At 43.5% G+C, this 22,536-nt stretch overlaps 1 protein-coding gene across 1 annotated transcript in view; it reads right to left on the bottom strand.

The window, feature by feature from the left end:
• e2f4 (E2F transcription factor 4) overlaps positions 1–22,536 on the bottom strand; it is a 46,427-nt gene that overhangs the window by 7,659 nt on the left and 16,232 nt on the right. The window contains exons 2-8 of the mRNA XM_072279319.1: positions 20,874–20,983; positions 14,315–14,476; positions 13,369–13,412; positions 12,957–13,021; positions 12,549–12,831; positions 11,175–11,378; positions 9,779–9,826 (exon numbers count right to left, since the gene is read on the bottom strand). Of these exons, the coding sequence (XP_072135420.1) occupies positions 9,779–9,826; positions 11,175–11,378; positions 12,549–12,831; positions 12,957–13,021; positions 13,369–13,412; positions 14,315–14,476; positions 20,874–20,983 (916 nt within the window). The remainder of the gene's footprint in view (positions 1–9,778; positions 9,827–11,174; positions 11,379–12,548; positions 12,832–12,956; positions 13,022–13,368; positions 13,413–14,314; positions 14,477–20,873; positions 20,984–22,536) is intronic.

Genomic DNA, 22,536 nt, shown 5'->3' with positions numbered 1-22,536 from the left:
GTATGGAATGGAACAGGTTATTTTCTGGCAAAGGTGTGCTTGGTAATTGGGATGCCTTCAAAGGTGAAATTTTGAGAATACAGCTTGAATGTTCCTCTCAGAATAAAAGGTAAGGTTAACATGTTTAAGGAACCTGAGATAATGAGGCCCTGGTTAATAAGAAGTTGTTGGTGCATAGCTGGTATAGGTAGGCAGGAGCAAATGAGATACTTGAGTACAGGAAATGCAAGCGTACACTTAAGGAGGAAATCAGAAGGGCTAAAAGAAGGTATGAAGTTGCTCTGGCAGATAAGGTGAAAGAGAATCCCGAGGGCTTCTACAGATATATTAAGGACAAAAGGATAGCAAGGGACAAGACTGGTCTTCTTGAAGATCAGAGTGGTCAGCTATGCATGGAACCAGACTTGGGGAGATCTTAAATGGACTTCCTCAGGAGACAGACAGTCTACAGAAGTGAGGCAACATAGCAGGGAGGTCATAGACATGAAGAGGTGATAGACAGGAGCTACAGGGAGGTAGTCATCCCTAGGCTACAGGGGTCAGAAAACTGGGTCACTGTCAAGAGAAGGAAGGGAAATGCCCGGATAGTGGAGAGCACACTTATGGCTGTACCCCTCAGCAACAAATATCTTGTTCTGGATGCTGTTGAGGGGGATGACCTGACAGGGGACACCCATGGTGACCGGGTCTCTGGCACTGAGCCTGGCGCTGTTGTGCAGGAGGGAAGGAGGGGGAAGAGGAATGTGGTAGTCGTAGGGGATTCCATAGTCAGGGAACAGACAGGAGATTCTGTGAGCCTGATAGAGATATCCACATGGTGTGTTGCCTCCCAGGTGCCAAGGTATGGGATGTCTTGGATCGGGTCCAGAATATTCTGAAGGGGGAGAGTGAGCAGCCAGTTGTCTTGGTACATGTTGGTACCAATGACATAGATAGGGCAAAGGAGGAGGTCCTGAAGAGAGATTTCCAGCAGTTAGGAAGGAAGCTGAGAAGCAGGACCTCCAGGGTAGTAATCTCAGGATTGCTACCTGTGCCACGTGCTAGCGAGGGCAAGAATAGGAAGATCAGGCAGATGAATGTGTGGCTGAGAGACTGGTGCAGGGGGCAGGGCTTCAGATTCTTGGATCATTGGGATCTCTTCTGGGGGAAGTATGACCTGTTCAAAATGGACAGGTTACACCTGAACCCGAGGGGGACCAGTATCCTGGCGGGAAAGCTTAATAGAGCTGTTAGGGAGGGTTTAAACTAATTTGACAGGGGGATGCGAACCGGAATGACAGAGCGGAGGAAGGGGAAAACAGAAATAAATCTAAGATAGTGAGCAGTAAAGATGTCAGGAAAGACAGGCAGGTGATGGGGCAAATTTGTAGCCATTGGGATGAGTTGCAGTGCAATAAAGTTGAAGTGAAATCAAAGCCAAAAGTATCAAATACTGGTCTTAAGGTGTTACACTTAAATGCACACAGCATAAGGAATAAGGTGGATGATCTTGTCGTATAGCTACAGATTGGCAGGTATGATATTATGGCTATCACTGAGACCTGGCTAAAGGATGCAGGTCTCCGGGAGCTGAACGTCCAAGGATACACGGTGTATCGGAAGGATAGGAAGGTAGGCAGAGGGGGAGGCGTGGCTTTATTGGTAAGAAAAGATATTAAATCATTAGAAAAAGGTGATATAGGATCGGAAGGTGCAGAATCTTTATGGGTTGAGCTAAGAAATAGCAGGGGTAAAAGGACCCTGACGGCAGTTATTTATAGGCCTCCAAACAGCTGCAGGGATGTGGACTACAATTTACAACTGGAAATAGAAAAGGCTTGTCAGAAGGGCAATGTTATGATAATTGTGGGGGATTTTAACACGCCAGTGGATTGGGAAAATCAGGTTGGCACTGGATCTCAAGAGAGAGAATTTGCAGAATGTCTGCGAGATGGCTTTTTAGAACAGCTTGTTGTTGAGCCCACTAGGGGATCGGCTGTACTAGACTGGGTATTGTGTAATGAACCAGAGGTCATTAGAGAGATTGAGGTGAAGGAACCCCTAGGAAGCAGTGATTATAACATGATTGAGTTCACTGTGAAATTTGAAAAACAGAAGCCGAAATCTGATGTGTCGGTATTTCAGTGGAGTAAAGGAGATTACAGTGGCATGAGAGAGGATCTGGCCAAAGTTGACTGGAAGGAGACACTGGCGGGAAAGACAGCAGAGCAGCAGTGGCTGGAGTTTATGCGAGAAGTGAGGAAGGTGCAAGACAGGTATATTCCAAAAATGAAGAAATTTTCGAATGGAAAAGGGATGCAACCGTGGCTGACAAGAGAAGTCAAAGACAAAGTTAAAGCATCTGGTTCAGATGCAAGTCAATAGGACTAAGTAGATTAATAGTTCAACAAGAAGTAGATGGACCGAAGGGCCTATATGTGTACTGTAGTGTTCTATGACAATTCTTTGCTTCTCTAAATATCCAAAAATCTAAGAATGTGCATCTTTAAAATGTTCTGTGATCAAGTCGTCTTAAACGCCCAGAATCTTCACTGGGCTAGGTCTACAGTTACCCATCCAAGCCTACCTCTGTGGGAAGAGGTAAAGTGGACCACAGGCTGTCTCCTGAGTCATGGCCTTAGAATGCCCTCTGAAGTCTGCAAAGCCTAATAGTTCATAAATGTCTCTAATAGACAGAGGCATTTAAGGACTCTTTCAATGTCAAACGAAAATGACTAAAATTAAATGGTGAAAAACCTGAAAGCATATCATAACAATAACAAGAACATATAAACCATATAAGTATAACAGGTTTGATTTATTGGATTGCATAACCTTCACTATCTTGACTCCCTACTTTGGTTCATCACTGCTCCACAATAAGCAGTGGCCTGCAGTCCAGCACATCCCAGCTCAGCTTTTACTCAGTGTGTGAAGAAAGTGTTCCTTCATTTGCAGGTGAGCATAAGATGGAGCCTTGAGCAGGCCTAATTGAAGACTACAACTTTGAATCTTCACCACCCCTACTCCTCTCTCTTTATTAAAAACTTCTCTTCCCCTTAAGTCAATCAACTTTTAAACAGGCCCTTTGGCCCAGCAAATTAGCACTGACCATCACGTACCCATTCACACCAATCCTATGCTGATCCCATTATATGACACTTTGTCCGTCAACCCTCCTTCCACCCAGATTCCACTCCTCACCTTCACACTAGAGTGAATTTACAGCAATGAATTAAAATGCAGGTCTCTGGGATGCGGGAGGAAACCAGGGAACCCAGGGAAAACCCACATGGTCACAGGGAGAACACAAAACTCCACAAACACAGAGCACTGGAGGCGAGGACTGAATCCAGATCACTAAGGATGAGACTGCAGCTCACTGCCACTTTACACATTCGCCAGCCAATAACCCATGCTCACTACCCAGTCTTTCTTTAAAGACAACTCAGCTTTGCAGGACAATGATGTGGGTTGAAGTCCTAAAGACAAGTACATGGCCCAGGCTGACAGATTACTGCAGTGGAGGTAGCAGCACGCCCTTGGAACAACTCAACTTTTGGATGAGCGGTAGGGATTTCTCCCAATGACTGGATACTTATCCCTTAACCCATATTCACACAGGTTATTTAGGAACTAGCACTACATTATCTATCATAGTTACCTCACATTGCTTACATTTAACTGGTGGTAGGTGCTCTGGCATGTCATGAAGCTATGTATATGCAGAGTAGTGCATCCTAGGGGGTCACACCTCTGAATTCTCACCCTCTGCATTTCTTACTTTGGAAGACCAAAAGCTTAAGCGTGGAGCTAGAAATGTGTATCTACAGCAAAGGCCAGACTCTTCTTGGATAGGGACAATGGCCTACTTGAAATGCAGCAGTTAACTGGCCAGCCAAAGGCTTAACTAGGAGACTTTTGAGGAGCAATCGAGTATGCAGGTGGGGACAAGAAAAATAAAGCATAATCTTAACAACAGGGACTTTCCAGGTTACACTAATGCAGGCAACATATCACACCAAGAAAATAAGCAGAACCTGTGAGGCAAAACAGAACAGGCGGAAAGCCTGTTTCTCTGACTTAAGCAACAGCTGGACTGAGGCAGAAAGGGATGTTTGAACTACTTCTGAAAGCAGGGCCGGTTTCTTCTAGTCTTCTTTCAGCTCTGCTGGAGCCAGTATAGATTTCTCACTAAGCACCCAGCCATCCTACACAAATAATAGTTCCCAGTGATCCAGGCTGGCACATTGTGTGTAAGGAGGATCAGGGACATCTTTCACTGGTGCATAACTCTACCTCACCATGGAAACATGGCACTCTCCAACATTCCAGTTTTCTTAGTATGATATTAAACGCTCCAGCCAAAAACATGTTAACTTGCATATCTGATATGGAAAACCCCCACCATTAAGGCAGTCTGAGTAGGAGCTATTTTTTGCTTTGTCCCAAACGCACAAGCCTATGACCACCTGGTAGCATAAAATCTTCCATAACTACCTAGATGGAAAAACTATTAAACCTCATGTTTAATAGTTGAATTGTTTTCATAACACTGTCTGCATTGAAATTGATGAGGTCAGATGCTGATCACTACTGGAAAGAGAATTCATAAATCAGTAGCATAATCTACCGAGGTTATACAAGGAAGATGCAAGACTTCACAATCAACAAAAAAACGAGGGACCAAACTGGCCACTCATTCCTGCTCTAATAAAGTTCGAGCGGATCTTCTACCTCAGCATCATTTTCATCCATTAACTCCATACCCTTTGGTTGTCTTAATATTTAAAAAGCTTTAAATCTTGACTTAGAGCCTCCAGAGCTCTATTTGGAGACGAATTCAAAAAAAATTACCACCCTTTGGGTGAAGACATTTCATTTCATCTCCATCCTGAATGACCAACCCTTAATTTTGTGACTCCAACATCCCCTCCCCCCACTGAGTCTCCTCAGTTAGGGAAAACAAACTCCTTGTATCCAAGCTGTAATAAACCTGTCTAAAAATGTTGAAACTCAAAAGACCACACAGCCCCAGCAGACCACAGTTCATTGGGGTTTCACTTCCAGTGGGACCTCAGGGGGGCATCCAGTAGGAAGATGTACAGCAGTAAGCAACAGATAACGATCAGGTCATGATGAATTTCATTTAGGCCCAGTCACACTGCAGCACAACGGCAGCAGGCAGCACTGTGCATTGAACTCAACTCTGTCAGCAACCTGTCGGGTATGGGGCTGGGGTTGGTTAGGACAGAATTAAACCCAGCACAGACAGAACTGGGGCACAGGGCAAGAGCTGGAAAACAAAGCCCCATTCTGTAAAATTTACTTTTCATAATTTGGGCACTAGTGCCAAAACCCACATTTACTGGTTCATTCCGATCTGTCCTTGGTGGTGAGGTACCTACTTGAAACACTATTGCAGGAAAGCAGCATCCAGAGACCCCCCCACTTGCTGCTGCCATAAGGAAGGTGGTAAGGAGCCTCAGGACTAACATCACTAGATTCAGGAACAGTTATTATCCCTCAAGTATTAACATCATGCTGTTGAATGCTCTCACAAACAATGGACTCACTTTTAAGGACTCTACACCTCATGTTTTCGATATTTATTGCTTATTTACTATTATTTCTTTTGACTAATCTTCTGGAATTTTTTGAGGATGTAACTATGAAAATGGACAAGAGAGAGTCAGTGGATGTAGTGTACCTGGACTTTCAGAAAGCATTTGATAAAGTCTCACATAGGAGATTAGTGTGCAAAATTTGGGCACATGGTATTGGGGACAGAGTACTGACATGGATTGAAAATTGGCTGGCTGACAGGAAACAAAGAGTATCGATTAATGGGTCCCTTTCGGAATAGCAGGCGGTGACCAGTGGGGTACCACGGGGTCCAGTGCTGGGACCGCAGCTGTTTACAATATACATTAGATGAAGGGATTAACAGTAGCATTAGCAAATTTACAGATGACACAAAGCTGGGCGGCAGTGTGAAATTTGAGGAGTATGTTATGAGAATGCAGGGTGACTTGGACAGGCTGGGTGAGTGGGTGGATGCATGGCAGATGCAGTTTACTGTGGATAAATGAGGTTATCCACTTTGGTTGTAAGAACAGGAAGGCGGATTATTAATTAAATGGAATCAAGTTAGGAAAAGGGGAAATACAACGAGATCTAGGTGTTCTTGTACATCAGTCACTGAAAGCAAGCATGCAAGTACAGCAGGCAGTGAAGAAAGCTAATGGCATGCTGGCCTTCATAACAAGGGGAATTGAGTATAGGAGCAAAGAGGTCCTTCTGCAGCTGTACATGGCCCTGGTGAGACAACACCTGGAGTATTGTGTGCAGTTTTGGTCTCCAAATTTGAGGAAGGACATTCTTGCTATTGAGGGAGTGCAGCGTAGGTTCACAAGGTTAATTCCCGGGATGACGGGACTGTCATATGTCGAAAGATTAGAGCGACTGGGCTTGTATACTCTGGAATTTAGAAGGCTGAGAGGAGATCTGATTGAAATATATAAAATTATTAAGGGATTGGACACGCTAGAGGCAGGAACCATGTTCCCGATGTTGGGGGAGTCCAGAACCAGAGGCCACAGTTTAAGAATAAGGGGTAGGCCATTTAGAAGGGAGTTGAGGAAAAACTTTTTCACCCAGAGAGTGGTGGATATGTGGAATGCTCTGCCCAGAAGGCAGTGGAGGCCAAGTCTCTGGATGCTTTCAAGAAAGAAGGCTAGAGCTCTTAAAGATAGTGGAATCAAAGGTTATGGGGATAAGGCAGGAACTGGATACTGATTGTGAATGATCACCAACGATCACAGTGAATGGCGGTGCTGGCTCGAAGGGCTGAACGGCCTACTCCTGCATCTATTATCTATTGTATTTGCTCAGTTTGTCTTCCGCATTCTGGTTGAATGCTCTAGTTGGACAGTATTTCACTGATTCTGTTATGGTTATTGTTCTACAGATTTATTGAGTATGCCTGCTAAAAAATGAATTTCAGGGTTGTATATGGTGACATATATGTACATTGATAATAAAATTTACTTTGAACTTTAAACTGCCACAGTCTTTCTGGTGAAGGTGCTCTTGGGATATTGCTGTAGAAGGAGTTCCAGGATTTAGACCAATCATTTAGGAATGCCAGAATATTTCCAGATCAGTACAGTGCAACCTGGAACAAAACCTGAAGGGGGCAGTATTCCCACGTGCAGTGGATTCTGGTTAATTGGGCCATCAGTTTATCGGGGCAGTCGCTTATTTGCAGCAACTTCAAGAACAAAAACTAAATCGAGAGAATTGCCAGGATTCCCTTCTTTTATTTGGGACACTATGACAGTCAATTGGAACAAAAGACTGGTGCCGAATAGTTTCTAAATAGTGTCATTTGCGTGCACTTGTGTGGCCGTTAAGATGCTACATCATGCTTAGAGCAACAGCTTTTAAATAGCATCATTTGAAAGTTCTTTGTGTTCAAAAAGCAGTAATTTTTGTTGATAGTTGGTGAGAAATAAGCAGTAAGACAATTCAGAATTGTTTTGCTCATGGCTAATTCAAACACTCAGGCTTAGAGATGTCAGAAACAAACGGAAGTGAAAATGAAACGATTTCACTACTTCAACTTGGGAACCATCAAGAATTTGAAAGTATTGACAATCATCTTGATTCAGAGGATGCAATTGTTGAAAGCATTGTATTACGGCAGTTCATTATCTACACTAGGTGTCTGCACCAATTTTGCTCACTTACAGTCAAAAACATAGCATCATACACTGGATGAATTCCTCCACTGATAATTATTAGGTATAGTTTTATATTACTGCAGTAATACTGGTAGTGTTCTAATTTGTTGTGTATTTCCTTTAAATGCTTAATTTGTTACTCAGTTTGTCTTTTATACCTTTTTAACTATTTTTATAAAATTTTGGCTAATTGGAGCAGGTGCTTAATTGGGCCAAAATGTATTGATCCCAATGTGTCCAATTAACGGGAATCCACAGCCATCATTTGCTGTCAAGCTTGTGGGTTTGGAAGACAATGTTGGAACAGCCTAGGTAGGTAATGTAGAGTATTTTGTTCATAGTACCAAAATACAGAGAGGGAGGGGGGGAGAGGGGGGGAGAGAGGGGGAGATTGAGATTAAACACCGACATCTTGTTTTTGAGAGAGAGAGAGAGAGAGAGAGACGAAGATGATGTTATGGGTTTTCTGCAGCATGTTTACAGTTTTACAAGGACACTGGTTTCAGCTTCTGTATTCTTAGAGAGAGAGGGGAGGGGCTGGTTGGTGGACAGCTAGTATTCGGCACGGTGAGATAAATAGAAGGTCAGATGATAAACGGACAGACACATGGTTTTGGACACTGAATTTGCTTTGTTGTGCCCACAGATAAAAAGTGGGTTTTGAAGGATTGATCGGTGGCTCTCGCAGTGTGAAAAGGGATTGACCGGTGAGGAGTTATTTGTGTGTCCAACCCTCGTCGGGGTTGATAACTCCACCACAGAAGAACGGTCCCCTCTGTTGTGGTCGGAGGACAACGGGAAGATCGACAGCGTCAGCTCACTTGAAGACTCAAATCTCTCCCTCTCTCTCCCCATCACTACTCAATCAACTCAATACCACGAACTGAACTTTACTCATCATCATAAGACTGTATCTATTTACCCCTAGACTTGAAGCTTGATTTTTCATATATTTCCACACACACACATATATATATATATATATATATATATATATATATATTCATTGCTAACCTGTTTAATATATCTGATGTTATATTACTGTATTGCGTAGTTACTAATAATATTAGTTAATAGCAATACTGGACTCCAAAGTGTTTTCCATTTCTGCTGGTTCTTTAACCCGTCACGGGGTACGTGACAGTATACTGTAATTGGTTTATTTATTATTATATTCTTCTTTTATATTATGTATTAAATTGAACTGCTGCTGCTAAGTTAACAAATTTCACGACACATAATAAACCCGATTCTGATTCTGGCAGAAGAGGGAATTATTGTTTAGGAGGGTGGACTAGGTGACAATAAAGTGGATTCTTTTGTCCTGGATGATATTTGAGCTTTATACCGTTGGTGCTTCTCTCATCCAGGCAAGGAGAAAGGCCCAGCATTGCTTTAGGGTGAACACCAACACAGAGTGTAAATGGACAGGAAATCACTGAACGTCACTGGAAAAAACACGAAACTCTTTCAAGAGCTGGAAGAGGTTGCTGAGAGAAAAGGGTGCATAACTTCCGTGGATAAGATTCAGTTATCATCTCTGAATGGCCAAGGATGCTTGTTCACCAGAAGAAAACTTCACGAGGTTAAGCTAACCAAACTGCTATTACATGACTAAACAGTGGAGGGTGACAATACACCAAAATGATCATGTGGCAAGAGGGTATGAGATACGAGCCCAGAACTTTGGTGTCTAGTCTATGTAAAGACATGCTCACTGCAGCCATCAACCAAACTGTGGAAATGTACCAGGGTCCCATAGCGAGAGAAAGAGAGGAGACAACCCCAGAAAGATTGGAGCTGGGAACTATTCCAACCCCCCCCCCCCACCCCCCACTCCCCAAACAACCAGTTCTGGTCACAGACAACTCCATCATTCCCTTTTGTCCAGTGAGAGATCAACTGAAAATCAGTAAGTTACGGGAGTCCAGGGTCAATGCTTGCTGTAGGGCTCCCTAAACAAGAATAAACAACTTCAGAGGAAGAGAAGCTTATGGCCAGTGTCCAGGGCTGCACTATGCTGAATTAGTAAAGCAAATGATTATCACACCTACCTTTAGTGGGGTCAAACATCTCCGTTAATTCTTTAGGAAATTCCAGTTCTGTGAAAGAAAATCACAACCATGTCACTACAAAAGAGAAGAGTTAAGGGGTGAAGGGCAGAATCAAATTGAAGGATTAAACAGACAAGCAGAGCCCCCACCACTGGGGCAGTACAAGTGAAGGGTAGGGTAAAGTGCACTCGCTTCCAGTAGAGTACTTAAGCTAAAGTGGGAAAGACTGAATGGAATTAGGGATGGTTCAGCTTGCCACATTCAGAAAGCCTGAAGTGAAGGAGTTACTCCCTGCTCTTCTGGAATTAGGATTATGGTCAAAGAATCGGAGCCTCTGGATTGTGGTCACTGAGCTACAGGCTGAAGCCTTGTGGCCAGCTGTCAATGGGTGGGAGGAGATTCTGGCTTCTCTTTTGATCCAGAAACACCTGCTGCCTTTGCTGCCGTGTCTTTATTCAAATCAGGAAGTGGTTAAACATTAGCCTCGTGGGGTCTGTCCTTGGTATGCTGGGTGTAACGGTTCCCCAGTACAGATGGAGCTCTGTCACAGCTACTCCATCTTGCTTCAGTTACCTCAGCATTGATGTTTCCGAAGGGCAGCTTGGGTAGAATATAGACAGTAACAATAGTGGCTCTGAGCTATAACTGGAGGTTAGTCCATGCTGCTGGCTGTGGGTTGGGATTTCATACAAGGGCAGCACCCAGGCACATGCAATGCAAGCCAGGGCTCCAAGCTGTGGTAAAGTTCACCAGCAACAAAGATAGCCTAGTGTCTCCGTGATCAAAATGTGTGTACTCCTAAAGGCATGGAGTGATAAAGAAACAGGGAATCAACACCTTCAGCCTATTTAATCTACACCAATCAACAGTATCCCATTTACACTCTCCTTACCCTATTTTATTCAGCCCGCATTCCTATTAATTCCTATCAGATTCTGCCATTCACCCATACACTGGTGGCAATTTACAGCAGCCAACTAACCTATCAGCTTGGGACATCTTTGAGACGCGAGGGGAAACTTAGTCATTCACAGGGAGAATGTGCAAACTGTACCAAAGAAAACCTAATTTAAGTTGTTGGAGATGTAGAGCAGTGGTTCTACCAGCTGTGCTACTGTGGCTCTGTAGGGACCTTTGTTTGTCCATACACCAAATGCCAGAGGAACTCAGCAGGTCAAGCAGCATCAAAGAAAAGAATAAAGACAACACCTGCCTGCTGCCTGATCTGCTGAGTTACTCCAGCATTTAGTGTGTTACTCTAGATTTACAACACCTGTAGAATCTCATGTTTTTGTTTTTCCATAACCTTCCTCGACTTTGCAAAGCAAGGCAAGGGTCTCCACTCTTATCAGCCCTCAGAACAGATCTAAGCTGACAGCAGTAAAACACAACTCACCCACTGAAGTTTCAGATTTGATTGGAACGAAGGAAGTATTGGGATTGGACAAAGACGTGCTGCTGTCCAACGAAGCGGAAGATTCTAGAGGCTGCGTCTCCATGGTTGCAGCCTGACAGGCAGACGTCGGGAGCAGGTTGAGGGGCTCGAGGCTTAAGACACCGCTGGTGCTGTTTTGGGGCTCTTGAGGTGACGCAGTAGGTACTGAGAAGGAGGTAAGAGGTTAAGGGAGGAAATAAGATGTCAGAGGTCACAGTATTAAAGGTGTCAAAGTCCAACTGAGTAACAGGCAGCAGGCTCTTGCTCAAGGAATTTTGTGCACAGTGAATAAGTCAATACCTGAAGTCATTACAAATCAACTACAGATCAGATCGCAAGGTCAAGGGACAACCCAGCTGTCATTCTACAAATACCACTAATAACAGATTATTTGCAGGTCGGTAGGACTAGGTGAGAGTAAGAGTTCGGCACGGACTAGAAGGGCCGAGATTGCCTGTTTCCGTGCTGTAATTGTTATATGGTTATATATATTGTAATGATTCCGCTAAACAACTACTTTCTACTTGCAATAAGAATGAATGTAAATAGCACAGAGTATCATGGAGGGGAGACTTGGGAGAGGGGAAAAAAACACAGACAAGCAACGCAGTGGGAGATGCAGAACTCAGCTGCTGAGCAGCGGCTTGGAGGAACAGAGCTAAGAAGGATAAATACAGAGCTATGAGTGAAGAGGACAATGTGCAACCTAAGTGGAGCAAGAAGTTGGAACTCAGAATAGGTGGTTATTGAAAATATTCCACTGAGCCTGTTAATCGCCACTCACTACATGGAGATTGTAACCTGCTTCCTTTCCCTTGTGCACTTGTTATGTCTTTGTGGAGTTCAGACTTTCTTCTACATAACCAGCTGAAGGGGAAGGAAGGCAAAAGGTTGAGGGAAAGAAGGAACAACCAGCAGGAGCAGAGAGGAAAGGCAGGGACTTAGGTGCCATGAGGGTGCTGGTGACTGCAGGAAGGAACTTATAAAAATGGAACAAGGCACCCCATATTTCCTCTCCACAGTTATTAAGCCCAGTTTGATCATACGCTCTTTTCACTTAACTCAAAGCAAATAAAACTTCCAGTAGCTCAACACACAAGGTAGGTCTTCCATCCACTGTATCAGCAGCCGACTGTCAGCAACTACAATGTGTTTGGCGACCCGACACACGTGGGGAGTTATCCAGTGGGAATGCACCTTTGACAGAAAAACTAACCACCATTTGCAATGGATCCACTCAACCATACAAACAGCAACGCCACTCGACCATTCCATCTGCTGTTTAACCACTGGTCTCAAGAGGTTAAAAAGCACATCGTTGCAGGAGAGACCTACCTGTGGGTGTCGCTGCTCTGGGCGGGTGGGGAGGTATCTGAGGGGCAGGGGACGGAGAGGCAGGTCGGGCTGGGGATCTAGTTTCTGCCTCTTGGTTGCTGGCTAGGATAGGCCTTTGTGGGGTGGTGTGCACTGTGGGAGGGCACTGAATGAGATCTTCAGGTGGGGGCACAGGCACAACAACTGGACTGGAGGAGGAAGTGTCTTTGTTCACCAACAACACATTAATGGGACCAGTTGTGCTTTTCAGGTGGATCTGGTATTTCTTCACTCCGTTTGGAACCTGCAAAACAAGCAAGGGGCTCAATAACCAGGCAAGGAAAGGTGGCAAACAGAAGGCCACAGCTCAACTGGGGGAAGAGGGGAAGGAGAGACAGCAGAGAGATTTTGACATCCTAAAGTACTCACCCCCTCAGGAATCGGCACTTCCAGCTGTGTGCCTGAGGGTGCCTGGATCGCTAACAGTGTATCACCTGCATGTTAAAAAGAGACAGGCATTAATGTATACCTTGCAAACCACCAAGTTCACTGTCTCAACACCACACGAGAATAGGCATTGGGAGCAGAACAAGGGAGAGGCAACAGCCCAAAAGTAGCGAACAAGGAATGCTAACAAAGGGCATGTACACCATCAGCAACTCCTCCAGAAACTCAATCCTGAGGGATCCAATGTATCAAGAACAAGTTTACATTTGAGGACTTAGCACAAAGTGCAGGCCCTGCATCAACCTCCTCCCCAGACACCGACATACCCCTTCCCCACCCTCCTGTCCCAGGACAATGTATCTAGGCTCTGGGGCCACGTCTGACGATTGCTTACCTTTGAAACATCGGCACATATCTTCATGTGTCACGTATGCTAATGTGAAGCAACACAGTTAAGGACATACAAGGGAACGGTGACATCACCTCAGAGCAGCTGAGCCTCCTGCTGTTTATCTCCTAATGGACAAGCACTAACTCAGACTTCCAGGGCAGCTATCTATGGATAGGCAGGGCACATCAATGGGAGGGAAAAGGAAGCTCGTTATTAATTTCAGGTAGGGAGAGAAGACTACCAGAGTCACAGAGGGCCAACCAACAGCCCTAAGTGAGCAGCTGACAAAACAATATCAACTAGGCCTGAATGAAGGACTTGCACTCAGGCTCCTGATGGAATCATCCTGCATGAGAAGTGAAACTGGGTTGTCTTATGCTGAAAGACCATGCAGGCTAGGCTTGTATCTTTGGGGGTTCTTTTGAGAGAGGTGGTTTTGATAAGGTAGATGGGTTGCCTCATGCTGGAGCATCTAGAAATTATAGGTCAGCATATTTAAGGCAGTGATGATGTAAAACTCTCCTTTAGAGGATATGAAGTCCTTAAAACCATCTTGTCAAAAGGCAGTGGTAACAGAGCCTCTGAGTATTTTTAAAAGGCAGAGGGAGATTGCAGATTACTGATAGGCCCTGGAGGGGTGGGGGTGGGGTGGGCAAAAGGAGTACATGAAAACATGAAATTGGGGTTCCAACTAGACCAGCTATGATCTCATTCAATGATGGAGAAGTGTGAAGCAGTGAGAGTCCTGCACCTGCTCCTAATTCTCCTGTTTATAAACTGAAGATGGAGGGAAGAAGGGCAGTGTTCAGGTTTATTACTGGAGCTTGGCTTCACTCTAAACAGATCTACTCAGAATAAACTGGGTCCACAGGCAGCAATGTGCGGCTGTACACGACCTGAAATTTGTGCAGGGTTCAAAGGAGTGGAAGGGAGCTCCATCAAAGGATATCTGCTGTTCTCGATGTCATCTGTCACATTCTGAATGCTCTGCTGAACCCAGACTCGCTGCTGGTCCAGCTCCTGCTCCCGCCGATCCAGGTCCTCTATCTCCGCTTTCAGGTCAATGAGTTTGTCCGCGATCTCTCGTGTGTTACAGCCTGGGCCCACCCCTCTGTCATAGAGGACAAAGACACAAGGTGTAAATTACAGCTGGTGCAGGATGCTAAAGAGGTCTGTGTTCAGCACAGCTTCACAAGGGCTTCCCCCTCATGACCCCCCCCCCACCAAACTCCAACTACTTCTAGCACCTAACCTGAACCTTTAAGCAGTTAATCTGGTGTGTACACTTGATAGCAACACTACTACATCAAAACTCTTTTCATCTAGCATTGTTGGAGTAGAAGATTTTCTACACTATAGTTATTATATCAGTGTCCCAACATTTACTTACTTTACTTTCCTTAAAATTTACACAGTAGAGTAATAAATTTTGGTGAAGCTCAGCTTTAAAGGGAGCACAGGAAATATCTGTTGAATCAAAGGTAATTAATGCTGTATTCTAAAATGTATCAGTTTAGCAAGCAGACCTATCTAGTTGCCTTATTCTTTTATTTACTTTGTTTATTTAGATACAGTGTGGAATAGGACCTTTCAACCTTTCGAGCTGCACTGCCCAGCAAATCCCCAATTTAACCCTAACTTAATCATGGGACAATTTACAATGATCAATTAACCCACTAATTGGTACATCTTTGAACTGTGGGAGGAAACCAGAGCACCTGGAGGAAACACACACATTCATGGGGAGAACTTACAAACTCCTTACGAGGATGCCAGAATTGAACTCTGATCTCAGACACTCCAAACTATAACAGTATCCCACTAATTGCTAAGCCACCATTCCTAGAGCCAATTGGTGAACCATGGGATTTTAGACATTAAATCAAACATTTCTGGACAGTTTCATGAGGAAAAAGTTTTTTTTTTGTTCTCGCAAACAACAGGAATTCTGCAGATGCTGGAAATTCAAGCAACACACATCAAAGTTGCTGGTGAACGCAGCAGGCCAGGCAGCATCTCTAGGAAGAGGTACAGTCGACGTTTCAGGCCGAGACCCTTCGTCAGGTCCTCTTCCTAGAGATGCTGCCTGGCCTGCTGCGTTCACCAGCAACTTTGATGTGTGTTGCTTTTTTTTTGTTCTGTTAACTATCATTGGGGTGCAAATAGAAATATAGAAAACCTACAGCACAATACAGACCCTTCTGCCCACAATGCTGTGCTGAACATGTCCTTACTTTAGAAATTACCGAGGGTTACCCATAGCACCTATTTTTCTAAGCTCCATGCACCTATCCAGGAGTCTCTTAAAAGACCTTATTGACCTTACACAACCGTTGCTGGCAGCCCATTCCATGCACTCACCACTCTCTGCGTAAAAAAAAACTTACCCCCCACATCTCCTCTGTACCTACTTCCAAGCACCTTAAAACTGTGCCCTTTTGTGTTAGCCATTTCAGCCCTGGGAAAAAGCCTCTGACTAACCACACGATCAATGCATCTTATCATCTTATACACCTCCATCAGGTCATCTCTCATCCTCCGTCGCTCCAAGGAGAAAAGGCCAAGTTTACTCAACCTATTCTCATAAATGCTCCCTAATCCTTGTAAATCTCCTCTGTAAATGATGTAGAAGTGCAGGGGGCAAGTTAGGGTTTTGTATCCAAAATGTTATTTAATCACATATTGCCTGTCAATATGAATGGTTCCAAGTCAGCACAGTGACCAGTGGAAAACCCCTCTGGAAAGGCAGAGATCAGCCAGTCCAGCACCAATGAACTCAGAGAGGACAATACATTCTGGATCTTCCTTGAAGCATCCACACTCCAATGCAACCTAGCTTCTTGCCAGGACTATATAGGCTAATAACCCCGGTCATCCTTCAAGGAAAGAGGAAGAAAAAGAACAGACTGCCTTAAAAGTAAAATTGTTGCCTAGAACTACAAGAATAGAAATGGAAGAGGAAACCAACAGTGAAAAAATGAACAGATTTAAAAATTATGGCAGAATTTCCATCCAATTGTCAGGCTCACACCATTTCAGGCCAACTAAGAGACAGTTAACTCCTCATAATTAGAGAGGATTGATAGAGAATATTGTATAACAAAGAATGATTTACTTGAACAGTACTTGAACCCTGAGGGGTTCACTGTATGGAGATGATCCAAGGACTGCAGGGGTGAAGGGGAAACATTTTAAAAATAAAAGCATTCTGGAAGCAAGCCTTAAGGAAAGCCCCAAGATCTCCCCTAACTCATTTTACTTTGCAAACTAGAAGTCGGTAGGAGTCAATGCTATGTAAACTTGGGGGAGTTGATAGGAAAGCAGGAAAAATTACAGAATGGATTAATATAGGTTTAACTGCAAATGGGTGGCTGATGTGGACCCACTGAAATGATGGCCAGTTTGTGCTCTCTGCAACTCTTTCACAAATCAGGAGATTAACTGGGAATCAATTTCTAGCTTAACGTAGGCACAAGAGGATGGAATGTGTCCAGAATCTCTCAGTGCAGTCAGAAAGCCATGATTAATGTGACATATTCCATTTAACAGAGAACACAGCAGTAAAGCACCTAACACAGGATAAGTGATGTCACTGACTTCCTGGTTGGAGCCCTTCTGGCTAATCAGTATCCCTTACCAGCAATGGCAAGAACTCACCACTCAATGCCTCAACTATCTCAAGAAAACACAATCCTCTATGCCTCCCCTCAGTAATTATAGAAATGTTTCTATTCAAAGTAATGACTCTCAAAATATCCTTATGCAGTCGTCACAGCAAGCCATCACATCCCCATATCCTTTTCTCTTTCTTAAGAATTAAAGAAGTGGAAGCTTCATAAAATGTGGGAGGTAACTCTCCTATCAAAAAAGAATCTTTAAGCGTTTCCAACATATATGGAGAAAGCAATTTTTCAAATTTTTTATAAAATCCTACAGAATAACCATCCAATCCAGGAGCTTTACCAGATTGCATTGAAAGAATATCTTTCTGAATTTCATTTTCAGTAATAGGAGTATCAAGAGTTTGTTGATCTTCAACAGAAATCCTAGGAAAATCATCTTCTGTAAAAAGGCATTCATTTTAGAAGGATCAGCTGGAAACTGAGATTTATAAAGTTCAATGTAAAAGTCTTGAAACTTTTTATTAATGTCTTCATAATTACAAGCTAAACTACCGTCTCCCTTACGAATTTTTAAAATTTGTCTTTTAGCTCTAGCTGCTTTTAATTGAGATGCTAATAGCTTATTATTTTTATCTCCAAACACATAAAATTGACTTTTCAATTTAAGCAAATTTCTTTCAATAGGATAAGTTAATAGTAAATTATATTGTGATTGGAGTTCAACCCTTTGTTTAAATAAAACAATGTTAGGAGAAATTGCATAAATATTATCCAAGTCTTTAATTTGTTTTGAAATCTTATCGAACTCTATTTTTGTCTGTTTCTTAAGCTTAGCTGACCACGCAAATATGCTTTAAATATATCCCACATAATCAATTTCGACGCATCTCCCGTATTGTTAAAAAGAAAAATATCTTTTATCTGAGTCTCAATAAATTTGACAAAGTCCGAACTTTGTAATAAATTTTCTGGAAAACGCCAAGGCGAGCTTGCAATACTGACACCATTCAATTCAAAAGCTAAGCTTAAAGGCGCATGATCCAAAACAACGATAGCATCATATTCACATTTCTGGACAAAAATTGGAAATCAACTATAAAATAATCGATTTTCGAACATTTTTTGTGAACATGTGAATAAAAATAATCTGTTATTAGGATGTAGATTGTCTTCAAATTTCAACCAGACCATAATCGATTAAAAAAGGGTTAATAAGTGATGCTGAACAACTCAGAAGCCGCTGATTGGTTGAACTCTTGTCAATCAAAGGATTTCTCAATAATGCTTTAGTTTAAGAGTGCATGGCAGTAACTGCATCCTCTGCTAGCACTGCTGTCCACTTGACTCCATCAGTGTTGAGGTCAATTCACCCTCTGCCTGTTACTTTATAATCTAGTGATGAGTTCAATAATGTGTTTTACTGTTGGCGGAGTCAAACACATCAAGCTCTCCCAACCATCTCAGGAATTAACCCCCTCAGGAATCTCAGGAAACCCACTCCCATGTTTCTAGGAATCATGAAATACTTCTAAATCCATAGCGATTTTAATAATTAAGAAAAAATTTGCAAGTGCTGGAAACACACACAAAATTATCAACGTTTCGTGCTGAGACTCTTCACCAGGACTGGAGGAAAAAAAAGATGAGGTCAGATTAAGAAGGTGGAGGAGGGGAGGAAGAAATACAAGGAATAGAGGTGAGGTAAAGAGCTGGAAAGCTGATTAGGGAAAAAGATAAAGGGCTGGAGAAGGGGAATCTGAAAGGACAGGGAGAGGAGCACAAAAGGGAGGTGATGGGCAGGTAAGGACGTGCCCATTCTGACATGCCAGTCCACAGACTCCTCTACTGCTGTGATGAGGCCACACTCCAGTTGGAGTAACACCTTATATTCTGTCTGGGTAACCTCCAAGTTGATGGCATGAACATTGATTTCTCAAACTTACAGTAATGTGTCGTCCCCCCGCCCCCCACCATCTCCTTACCCACCCATCACTTCCCTCTGGTGCTCCTCCCCCTTTTCTTTCCATAGCCTTCTGTCCTATCAGATTTCCCCTTCTCCAACTCAATTCTCTTTCACCAATCAACTTCCCAGCTCTTTTTACTTCACCCCCAGTTTCACCTACTATCTTGTATTTCTTCCTCTCCTCCCTCCACCTTCTCAAGGCTGATTTATACTTGAGTCAAATGGACGCCATAGCCTATGCAAGTGGCCTACGTGCATTGTGAGCATTTATACTTGTGCGTTGGTGTGTCTGCATCACTCTGCAACTCAGGCACGTCGCGCCTGCGCACATACTTACCCATGCAAAGCTTCATGGTCATGGTAGTCTTTCTCAGGTTAAAAAAGTTTAAAGCCAGCGTCTTTTCTCATAAAAGCGAAATGTGTCCTCCATAATTTCGGAGGTCTGTAAAGCTTTATGGCAAGCATTACAGCCAGAGTTCCTTCCCTGCCCTTCAGTCGCCCAAATGGAAGCTATTGCAGCGTATGAGGAAACGCGATGCTACCAAGCAGACCAATCACAGTTGTTCGGTCTGTGTTGCCGCAACACGTAGTTACATTTTGGGAGAGGTGCGCATCAGGCTACGGCGTACGGCTCTGCATAGGGTTCGTGGCGACACCGTACTTATGGCGTAGAGTTGACACAAAAGTATAATCAGCCTTTACTCTGACTTTTCACCTTTTTTTCCCTCCAGTTCTGAAGGGTCTCAGCCTGAAACATCGACTACTCTTTTCCATAGATACTGCCTGGCCTGCTGAGTTCCTCCAGCATTTTGTGTGTGGTGATTTTAACAGTGGTTCTTTGCATAGCTCTCACCTTGAAAGGTGTGAAATTAAACAGAAACTCACTGTTTTACACAAATAAGGATACTGTGCAATAGGTTATCAGTCAGTTCTCCAGCACCCTCACACCCTCCTTTCCCCCTCCAGCAACTACCCATTAGCAATTCCTACAAGTGGTTTGCAACTGTGGCAGGCAGCACCATGCATAATGGATTAAGTTTTATGAATATACCCTGTTACCAATTCTGAAAGTAGAGTACAGTGATCCTGAACTGAAAGGATTCCATTATCTTGCACCTCAGTTAAATCAGATCCTGACTGACTTCCACAACCTGTCTTTGGGGTTGATGACCCAGCAATCCCACACTATTGTAGTTCTTATGGCAGGTTGATAAAATTTGTAGGGTTCAAAAAGAACTCCAGCAAGAGCAGGTGATTTAACACCACTTCTAATTTGTGTTATTTGCCATTTAGTGCTGGCACCTGCATTTCAGTTGCAAATCATGTGAAATGCATTTGTAAGCCAACTCATACAGAGGAACAAGGGAAAGCTAGGGTGGGGAAAACAGAGGAAATGAGGCACGCAGAGAATAGGATGAGTGAACTCGGTCTTTTCTTCTTGGAGTGTCGGAGGATGAGAGGTGACCTGATAGAGATGAAGAGAGGCATTGATTGTGTGGATAGCCAGAAGCTTTTTCCGAGGGCTGAAGTGGCTAACACGAGGGGGCACAGTTTTAAGGTGCTTGGAAATAGGTACAGAGGAGGTGTCAGGGGTAAGTTTTTTTTTTTACGCAGAGTGGTGAGTACGTGGAATAGGCAGCCGGCGGTGGTGGTGGAGGCTGATACGATAGAGTCTTTTAAGAGACTCCTGGATAGGTACATGGAGCTTAGAAAAATAGAGGGCTATGGGTAACCCGAGATAATTTCTCAAGGACATGTTCGGCACAGCACTGTGGGCTGAAGGGCCTGTATGGTGCTGTAGGTTTTCTATGTTTCTATGAAAGAACAATACAAGTGGGTAAACTGGAGGTAAAGAGGAGACCAACACAAATACCACATGGAGATGCTGCCCCAGAATCCACCCAGCAAACAGACACACTCACTTCCACTGAATGCTATTCTTTGATTTCTTCTCAATCAACCCGATTCCCTCCAAAACATTGGTGATATCATAAATTCGACGCTTCTGCCGCACAGCCAGTGTGTCTGCCGCCTGGAAAGAAACAAAATGGTGGAACTTATCATGCATGTGGACAGAAAAAGCACAGGCCAAAAAGCCCTCAAGTACAACATGGGAAACTGACAAAAGCAAGTGTAAAAGCAGAAAGTTAAGATTGGTGCTGCTGCCTTACAGTTCATGCATATGACTATTCCCTTGGTATTCCATTATTTCCCACATACGGAACAGAGGGGAGTGATACACATCAGGAGCATAAGTTACAGAGGGAAGGAGAATGGGACCAATGAGATTGTTCTGCTGGTTGATGGTATGAAACTGATGGCGACTTTGGTGCCATAAAATAGATAACCCACCTCTCATGCAAGTGAGGAAAACTCCTGTCTTGGATTGATGGGATATAGATTCCACTTGTTATTACTGTTCAACAGGCCACTGGCTCCTTCAGATGAATCTTTGGATTTCTGAGAAATTGCCACAAATTGCAGTAAATTGATTCCCTCATACCCAGGGCACCCTTCATGCTGGGATTATCACTGTGCTTAATGGAAAAGACTCTAGAAATCATCTTAAAAACAAGCTTAATTTCAATGTTCAAGCATGTAAAACTACCCAAGACATCAATGGCAGGAATTGTTGGTGGTCAAACATCCCAGACTCAAAACTCACTGCAACAGTCCCTCAGGGAACAGGCAGAACAAAGTTGCTTCCTCAATGACCCTCTCTTTATAGGTCCACAGCGAGAAATAATTACCTACAATTGTGTGCATACCAACATACTACAAAATCTAGCAATTTTTAGCCTGAGCTGGTAGATGGCAAGTAACATTTGCACCACAAGTACCATTCAATTAGATCCCAAAAGAAAAGTGAAACATCTGCCTCTGATATTCAACACTAAGTCCCCCAGCAATATTCTGAGAATGAACATACCAGTTACAAAATTAACAGCAGTTTTAACAATTACTGCATGCCACCTGTAGCAACTTTCAAGGCACTCTTGACATCTCTAAAACGTGTAACATCTACCACCATCCCCTTTAAACCCGCCCCCCCCACCAAGATTCTACTACTGACCTCCAAGCTAAGGCAAATTCCAAGGCCAATTACTTTACCAACCAGCATGTCTTTGCCATGTGAGAAGTAATCAGAGCATCAAGGCATAATCAGATGATCCCAGAATATGCTAACAGTACCGGAGGTCAGAATCAAACCCAGGCTGGTCACTGGGGCTTCAAGGCTCTACCAGCTTTGCCACTTCTTTGTTTATTGAGAGCTATTCAATCATTAGAATTGTGACCATACTTGAAAAAATTACTCTGTACCCTGAGGATATGAAAACTACCTATATGAAGGCAACTTTCTTCCCTAAAATGTCGGGGTCACTATCTGCCCAAGCAGCATGCTTCTAAAGGCCAGTAGTGCTTCCTGCTTCACTCATCACAGACAAAACTCATCAAGGTCCAGGTTTACCAAAGAACTCCTCCCCCATTAGGCATAATCTGCTCAACCCACCCTCCAATTCCCTTCAGGCCCGTGCTAAATTGTCACCTGAGCATCCACTCCATAGAAACTCAAAGTGCTGGCCA

The sequence above is a fragment of the Mobula birostris genome, chromosome 15 (assembly GCF_030028105.1).
Source record: "Mobula birostris isolate sMobBir1 chromosome 15, sMobBir1.hap1, whole genome shotgun sequence".
NCBI lineage: Eukaryota > Metazoa > Chordata > Chondrichthyes > Myliobatiformes > Myliobatidae > Mobula > Mobula birostris.
The sequence above is the reverse complement of the archived record's forward strand: the minus strand, read 5'-3'. Positions and strand labels throughout refer to the sequence as shown.